We start from the raw sequence: 8,485 nt of genomic DNA on the forward strand, positions 1-8,485 counted from the left end.
ATGATGGCGATACTATGGCGAGAGGGAAGAGCAAGAGCTGAGGCGAGATGAGGCGTGGCCGGCGAGAGGAAGGGACTGAGGTAACTCCTGGGTGAGGTGCAGCTGGCGGCTGATGGATTTCTGGAATACGGGATATGGCGAAGGGGAAGGGTATCGATGGATAGCGGGTGAACGAGGCTCAAGGAGCTCCAGGCGACCGATAACTATCGGACCGAGCCGAGTATGGCGCTAAAATGATCAGCTTGTTTCCTACTGGACGTTTGACGTTTAGCAGGGTGCAGGGCGAGGTAAGGACATACCGCTAGAACGACGCTTGAACGGGGTACCGCCGCTCGTTCCGTCTGGTTTGGTCATGGCGGGACACCGGATCCGCTTGGCATGGAGTATGAGGTGGTCTTTGCGGGACTATGGGGTCAGCGGAAAGCTCTCAGCGATAAGCAACTAGGAATGCGAGTATGGTGAGGGTGCAGGGAGCGGAGAAGAAACAGGGAAGAGGGAAGGTAGGTATCGAGGGATGGACACTCACGAAGCGCTCATTGCAGAGCTCGCAAACGTATACCCACTTCTCATAAGGGACTACCTGAATCAGCTTGGATCTATGGATAGGACAAGTACTGACCATGTTTCCTAGCTTTATGACGCTACACTATCAGCTCTCTCCCCTTCTCCCGATAATCCAGACGGGAACGGGAAGACTCACCTCCATATCGCTCGGCCTCGAGAATGTATCTTCGCACTCATCACATCCGAACCTTTCCTAGTTTCGTCAGCTCCGTCATATACCTCTTTCAAACCACATCAAACAAAGAGAGACACTCACCAACACGCCCGCCCCACTCGACCTTCGCCCACCAGCCTCGCCTCCTCCACCTCCGCCAGCAACATCCACTACCGCCGCTGCCGCCGTCGAGACCCGCCTCGACTTTGACCGCCCATACCTCGACTTCAGAGGCGGCGCGAGCGGTTCGATAAGGTCCGCATATGCGTACTCCTTCGGGAACGTGTATATCGCTTTGGGATTGGACTTGGGCTTCTTGCTGGACAAAGTAACGGACGAGGCCGTGGGCGGAGGGGAGAAGAGTTCTCGGGGGATAGGTGGTGGGCTGGGAAGTGGGTCCGAGTGGTACCGACCCGGATTGGAATTTGAGGCAGAGGAAGGGGGTAGAGTCGAGGCAAGACCGGCCGAATGAGGAGGAAGGCCGATGGCGGGATCCGAGAGGGGACCAGGAGGGATGGAGTATGGGTCGCATCCCTCGGACATTGCGAGTCGGGGGTATGCGGAAGGGCTGAGGAGGTAAGATGCGCGCAGAGCGAGGCCGGGGCCGGGATTGGCGGTACGTCCCTGCCCTGTCGTCTTGTGGGGTCCAGGGGCAGCGGTAGCCGGAGCCGAGGTGGAGGAGAGGGCGATATGCGCAGGGTCGACCGTCATGCCGTTTCCCTGGCTGACGACAGTGCCCGCTGGGTAGGCCGCACCAAAGATCGCGTCCATCCCGCCGTTGACGGCCGAGCTGAGACCTCTCTGGCCTCCGCCGTCACCACCACCACTGCCGCTGCCTGCGATCCCATCAGGCCCGAAGAACCCCTCGTCGCCCGGAGAGGGGATCAGGTCGGGTACGCCCCCATCTACGTCCGCCCAGAGCGTTATGGGATAGGAGGGGTACGATATAGCCTGACCCTGGGCCTGCCCCTGCCCTCGGTCGGGGATGGATATGGCGATGGGGTATGGAACGCCCTGAAGGACCGCTTCGGCCGTATTGACGCTCCCCATTCCCATTCCGGCTCCGATATCGCCGAATGCCGGCGCCGAGGTCGAGTCGAGCGAGAAGAACGTTTCAAAGTCGAACGAAGAGGTGAGTGGCTGACTTTGCTGTCCTCCGGTATGGGCCTGCGAATGCTGGGGCTGCGGGTGCTGGCGGGACTGTTCCGAGGGGGCGGTGGGATACGCAGCTGGGAAGTTGAAGGACGGTTCCGGCGGCGTCAGGAGTGACGGGGTATGCGGCGGCGGCGGCGGAAGCTGCTGCTGCTGCTGCTGCTGCTCCTGGCGCTGTGTTGGGACCTGCGCAAAGCCTCCATACGACAGCGCGGGCATCCCGAAGCCGCTCGCCGATCCGGAACCGGGGTGGGTAAGGGCCGCGGTGAGGCAGAAGGTAGTGTCTGTGAGGCCTGTAGCGGGCGTAGGGGGCTGGTGCACGTACTGAGCCGGAGGAAATGGCTGGGATTGCGAGGGTATGTAGATGGGGGTAGGGACGCGATGGCGCTTCGTCGATGAGGTACGCTGGGAGGGACGGAGGGTCGACGGAGGTGGGTGTTGAGGAAGTGGTGGGGCGGTCTGGGTGGGGACGATGGCGTGGAGGACCGTGGGTGCTTGGGTGGAAGCAGGGAAGGAGAAGGAACCTGGAGCAGGACCGGGGAGGACGGGGGCTTGAGAAGGAGGAAGGTAGAGTTGGTCCCATTGCACGAAGAATGGCTGAGGTATGCCGAGCTGGAGGTTGTACTGATGGTTCGAGTAGAGGTAAGCCCCAGACTGGGGAAGCTGAGGAGGCTGGAGAGGGGGAGGAATGTAGTACGCGTCCGGCTGTGCGCTGGCGCTGGCGGGGAAGGACCGAGGTCGACTTGGGGGATAGGGGTAAGAGGTATGGGCGATCCCGACCCCGCTTGAGCTCGACCCGGTGTAGGTATAGTCGAGCTGATATGTCGGCTGGGCGATCCCGTAGATTATGGGCTGATCATACCCCATTCCCGATCCTGGTGCTGATCCTGGTCCTGATCCTGTCCACCCATCCCATCCTACCGCCATCCCGCCCCCTGCTTGAGTTTGCGCTGCCAGCCACCCATTTTCCTCCAGCTTCGCCAGCCCGACTGATACCCCAAACACCTCCTCAAAGCCCTTCTTGTCCATCTTGTCATTCGTACCTGTACCTATTCCGCCCGATGCTGCGGAGCCGATAGACGATACCGCTTGCCCTAGCGGGGCTGTAGCGTTCATGACGGGCGGTAGAGGTCGTTGATCCGGCGGGACATAGCCCTTGATGACGGGCGGTGTGGTCTTGCGCTGACGAGCGGGCTGTCGCGTCGCTTGGTCCTTCTCGAGTGCTTGGAGGATACCGGATGAGCCGGTAGATTGGAGTGGATTTGGGAGGTGGACGCCGGACCGGATACGCTGGGGCATGAGGATGGGGCAGTGGGAGTCGGGGTTGGGGAGTTGGCGGGACATGGTATGACTGGTGTGGCGAAGAGGGAGATGAGGCGGGTGGATGTAAGGATGCCGGCGAGTCGAGGCTGATGGGTTGGGTGGGTGGGTGTGTAGCCTAGTTGAGTAGGCGACGGTGGTGGCTGGAGAATAAGCTTCGGTGGCAGGAATATACAAGGGGACAATACTTACGATGCAGGAGATATGGGCTCAGAGTAGTACTACTACCATACAGCAGACAGGTGGGGTGGCGCAAGAGATGGCGGGGAAGGAGCAAGATGGATAGGCTATATAGGCAAAAGTTTAAAGGTTGGAATTAGAGATTGACGGGGGGACGGGGATCTGACCCGCCTCAGCAGGCAGAGTCCTTTACAGACGTGTCGGAGGAGGAAGAGGAGAGGGAGGATCAGGTGATTGATGCTTGTGTAGACAGAGGCGAGGCTTAAACGTTGAACGAGGGAAAGGAGGGGGGTTGGAGCTTGATAGCTGATAGCTAAAGTAAGTCACCTGGTATATTCTCGTCAACGTGTCCGACACACCCGAAAGAAGTAGACGATACACAACTCAAAGGGATCCCCCCAATTCACCATCTGCATCTCGCCACACACATAACGCTGAGGTCATAATTCCGTTCCCGACGCGCAGATCTATGGCTATGGGAACCTGGCCCCGTGTCGCCCGTGTCGGATCCGATGATCCTCATGGATAGGTGGGGCCGAGGTATGCCGAGCCAGATCTGTGTTTCAGTCACACATTCGAGAGCGCTCTTTCTGGGTATCGCATGCATCGCATCACGTCATCTCCACCTAGAGTACGCCGCGTCCGCGTCCGTATCGCGTCCTCATTCTCTATCTCCGCGAGATTGTGTGTCGTTCAGGCACGCGAGCTACAGGCTACAGCGTTGAATGAAGAGGCTCAAAAGCAGCCCAACCCTCCTTTCGCTTTTGATGCCATTCAGACAGGCTAGTCGTTTGATGTAGGCACCCGAGTATGGAGGCATCAGTACCTGTCTGTGCGCATTGCTCCGATCATCCCACGCTCCGATGCTCTGATGCTCCGACACACACTGAGACGGAGTTTTGAGGGTTTCGGAGGATCGGAGGACCTGATGCGGAGCGGCGGAATACACAGGCGGAGCTTGGGATGTAGGTGGTGGTGATGGTGCCTGAAACATTCCGCGTGTTTCACTTGGTTCCTCTGACGTCAGCCAACAGGGTTTGTTTTCACTCCCCCCAGTTAAGACCCGCACTATAAGGGAAGTGACTAGAACGAGGTTCATGCCTACGACTACAGATGCATTGCGCTCCGATCAACACTCCCCTCCTGCTGTCCCCTGCACACTCAGGCTTCACCTCCTGCTAACCTCAATCTCCGCCCTTTTCCCCTGCACGCCGCCTGGTAGGGCCTTTTCACCGGGGCGGCGATCTCCGTATGCGCCTTGAGGGAGGTGACGCAGAGCATCGTGATGAAGAGGATAGCTGCCTGGTATAGCTGGACGACTGGTAGCTCGGCGACCGATACCGAGGGACGATGGTCTAGGGCTGACCGGTCCGGGTCGCGTCGTTCCCTGCCGCTGGCTCCGGCTCCGGCTCCGCAAAAGACAGACTCTCCAGGTCGTCCATGAGCGAAGAGACCTTCACCGGCTGAGCTGCCGGCGTGGCGGCTTGAGCTGAGATGGAGGAGGGGGGAGGAGCGGGTGCTGCTGCAGGAGAGGCTGAGAGGGGTACGAGCAGACCCGAGGGGTGATAGCCTGGGGCCATGCGGTGCAGGGCGGCGCGTCTGATGATCAGCTTAGTCCTCCTTACGCACTGCCCAGAAGCTCCATAATAATAGAATGACGGTGATAGTCAAAGAGTAAAAGTGTACTCACTCTCTCTGCTCCTCCTCTTGTTCCCGCTGCAGAAGGATCGCAGCGTTCCTGGCCCTCCTTTCGGCTATCGCGTCATGCGGGGTAGGTTGGAGGGATAGGACGTGCGATTCGAGAGCGAAGGGGTAGACGAACTATTGGATCAGCTTGGCGTAATCACGAAGGTGTCGCGAGGGGCAAAGTGAAGCGTACATAGGCGGTGATATCCTCAGGTAAGGGATGGATGTCGTTCGGTAACTCGATCTAGAGGATCAGCTGATTATCTCGAGGCCGACAGTATAGCTTCGAAAACGAGAAACAGGTGGATGCTAGAGGTAGACGTACTGGCTTGGGCAGCCATAATGACGGAGACTTGATGAGCGGGACAGTAGCCGCCGCGGCGTACTGCTGCGACACAGGTCCTGCGCGTCGTTAGCTGCCTCGTTCCCTGATAGCCATCCGCTCCCTCTCAGCCAGTCTCAACTCACCAATGTTCGAGCTGGAGGCCATCCCGCCTATTCTTGTCGGGCAAGTCTATAGGAGGCTGTTGGGACGATGAAGCGATACGCAGCTACCATCATCGCGCTCGAAGCTTGCTTGCACCATGGCGGACGGAGATTGGAACGATCACCGTCTTGCTTACGGCACCTTTCTGTGGCCTTTGGCTGAGCCCGAGTCGTGAAATGTCCAACTTGACCTCTTCCCCTAGCTTCACATCTGCCGTTCCAGGCATCTATAGCAGCGGCAGTCCTCGAAGCTCCACAAATCAGCTTTCCAACACTCAAAATACGACCTGGACAGTCGGGAACCAGCTGGAATCATGGCTCAACATTCTCGGATGAGGAGTACCGAAGTAGGGGGGTACAAATTCGTGTGTCCCTGCTCTCGCTCTCTCCCTCGACTGCGAAGTCAACTGATCACTAGGCTCCAAACGACCCAACCTACAAGCTCGTCGAACAGCTCGTCACTTCTCTCCGAAGAAGGTGAGTTTGTCCTTCCGATATGACGGGACCTGAGCAAGGGCGCCTGCTAATCCAGAATAGGCAAACTGTCGGCTCCCTCAATGTCGCACTGGCTACGGCGGTGCTCATTCATACGGTCGTCCGATCATCGAAATATGCCAACTTCGAGTATCTGATTGGGCTTATAAAGCTCGTGGGGAGGCAGTTGGCAGAGGCGAATCCGAAAGGTATGTCTTGGTGTATATCTTCGCCTGATCGTGTTCATTCCTTTGGCTATCTTCTACGCTCCGGGAACTCTCATGCTCCTCTCGACCTGCAAGCTCTCCCTACTCCTCAATACACAGTATACCCAAAGGAACCCCGTGCTGACCCCCAGAACTCGCATCCGGCAATATCATCCGCCGTATCCTCCGTCTCATCCGAGAAGAATACCGCGCCGCCGCCCATGCCGCCTCCCACATCCCTACCACACCCAGCACCTCCGCCCCTCAGACACCCTATACCGGTATCCAAACGCCCGGGATCCTCGCCCCTGCAGGCCACTTCCTTTCTGACGGGTTCGCATTCGCCTCGTCCTCCCCTGCGCCTTCTCGGTCCGGCTCGGGATCGGGCTATCCCCGTTCGCCCATCCTTGGACAAGCGGCCGGAGCCGGACAGGGACAGGGACAGGGCCAAGGCGCTCGTCCAGGTCTCCCACATACCCAAACGTCCTTATCGACATTCATGGTCGACCGGCATTCGGCCGCTCAGAGTCAATTGGAACGCACCGGTTCTATCGCCAATTCGACCGCTGTCGCCGCTGTGGCCGCCGCTCGCAATCAGGGTCAGGGCCAAGGACAGAGTAGCAGCAGCTTGGCCGGATTCGGACTGGGTATGTCCAATCTGACCATGTCGACCTCCGCATCGCCGTCTTCGGGCCGTACGCCGCTCTTCTCCCCCGAGACCTCGCGAGTCAACTCGGCCGACGATCTCAATGGCGCGAATGCCAATGCTAGTGCGAATAAGGGCTTTGCGGCGCAGTTGAGGAAGACGGGGTATGAGACGCCGACGCCGGGCCAGATGACGGCCCGATTGGACCCAGAGGAGTTTATGCGGCAGTCGGCCAAGCTCAAGCCGGTCTTCCTGCAGGCGATAGAGGAGGTGATGGGGGAGTTGGAGACGACGCATGAGGACGTGGCGAAGGGGGCGAGGGAGCATGTGCATTCTTCGTGAGTTTGGGTCGAGGGCGGGCGGGGCGGAGGGGGTTGTCAGGAGCTGGAGTGGAAGGAAAGGAGCGGGCGGGAACGAGAGGAGACTGAATAGGGGAAATGAGGAATAGTGTAGCTGACTCGATAGCGAGATTATCTTGACGCTGGGATACTCGAGGACGGTAGAGGCGTTCTTGAAGACCGCGTTCAAGGATCGCAAGTTTACAGTCATCGTTGCGGAATCTGCACCTTCGTAAGTCCTCATCCCCTCGCACCTTTATCATACCATTGATCTCCATCTCTGGATCTTATCGACTGTGACCGCTCGCGCCCGCTGACCCCCAGACACCTAGGCCACCGCCTCTCCCACTCCCTCTCCCAAAACGGCATCCCCACCCTCCTCATCCCCGACTCCTCCCTCCACGCACTCATGCCCCGCATAACCAAACTCGTCATTGGCTGCCACTCGGTTTTGGCCAACGGCGGCCTATTCGGTCTCTCCGGATCGCTGTCCGCCGTCCTTGCCGCGAGAGCGCACAGTAAGCCGGTGGTGGTGGTGACGGGACAGTACAAGTTTGCGCCGGTTTGGAATATGAATTTCGAGCATGGGAGTTTGGATTTTCAGGGTGGGAGTGCGTTCGCCGCCAGCGCAGGAGAAGGAGGGCGGGAGGAGGGGATGGGGGCCAGGAATTGGTTTCGATGTGTAGGGAAGGGGTGGAGGTTGAGAGTGCGTATTGGGAGTATGTGAGGCCGGAGCTGGTGGATCTCTTTGTGACGAATGAGTGGGTTTCTTTCTTTTTTTTGAAGAAGAAAGGAGGGAGGGGCAGGGGATGGATAAGGGGAAAGAGGCGAGGGAAGAGGGAAACGGCCGGGAGATAGTACTTGTACAGTGCAGAGGCACGAGCTGACGGAACAGGGGCGATCACGCGCCATCATATATCTATAAACTCATCAAGGAGGCGTACGATGAGGAGGATATGGATCTGTAGGTAGGGTAGAATGCATGTCGAACCAGCGGCTGCTGGGTGACTATGGAGCTTAGTATTGGGCGGGCGGGCTCAGGGGTAACTGACGATCAGTATAATGTCACCATTGAGTCTCCAGCTGATCCTCAACGCTGATGGTGCTGACAATTACTGAACTCCTATGCCACATCGCACGGACTGGCTGTATCGCCATTGGGGCTCAAGGGGCAAATGACAAGGGATCGCGAGGTGTCACACACATTCTGACGTATCATTATCACGGCGTAGCGTCTAAGGCTAGTAGAAGTTAAGACTCACAGGATTTGCGAGGATGA

The 8,485-nt window shown here is 58.4% G+C and overlaps 3 protein-coding genes across 3 annotated transcripts; 1 reads left to right on the forward strand and 2 right to left on the reverse strand.

Moving 5' to 3' along the window:
- Window positions 1-178: 178 nt before the first annotated feature.
- Window positions 179-3,214, reverse strand: MKK02DRAFT_41782 (uncharacterized protein; the record flags this gene model as incomplete). Its single annotated transcript, XM_053091703.1, has 6 exons — window positions 179-228; window positions 300-405; window positions 527-576; window positions 620-641; window positions 701-757; window positions 821-3,214. The coding sequence occupies 6 exons, from the start codon at window positions 3,212-3,214 to the stop codon at window positions 179-181; spliced, it is 2,679 nt and encodes an 892-aa protein (XP_052948533.1).
- Window positions 3,215-4,531: 1,317 nt separating this feature from the next.
- On the reverse strand, window positions 4,532-5,546 carry MKK02DRAFT_41783 (uncharacterized protein; the record flags this gene model as incomplete). Its single annotated transcript, XM_053091704.1, has 6 exons — window positions 4,532-4,668; window positions 4,737-4,969; window positions 5,061-5,191; window positions 5,250-5,300; window positions 5,382-5,458; window positions 5,525-5,546. 6 exons carry the CDS (start codon window positions 5,544-5,546, stop codon window positions 4,532-4,534), a joined length of 651 nt encoding a protein of 216 aa, XP_052948534.1.
- Window positions 5,547-5,969: 423 nt separating this feature from the next.
- Window positions 5,970-8,174, forward strand: MKK02DRAFT_21665 (uncharacterized protein; the record flags this gene model as incomplete). Its single annotated transcript, XM_053086447.1, is given in 8 exon segments — window positions 5,970-6,019; window positions 6,080-6,225; window positions 6,375-6,555; window positions 6,841-7,206; window positions 7,334-7,438; window positions 7,531-7,878; window positions 7,893-7,967; window positions 8,102-8,174. Coding segments are annotated over 8 exon segments (1,344 nt in total), but the record flags the coding sequence as incomplete, so codon positions are not given.
- Window positions 8,175-8,485: the final 311 nt, after the last annotated feature.

Source organism: Dioszegia hungarica (assembly GCF_025882075.1).
Source record: "Dioszegia hungarica strain PDD-24b-2 chromosome Unknown MKK02contig_5, whole genome shotgun sequence".
NCBI lineage: Eukaryota > Fungi > Basidiomycota > Tremellomycetes > Tremellales > Bulleribasidiaceae > Dioszegia > Dioszegia hungarica.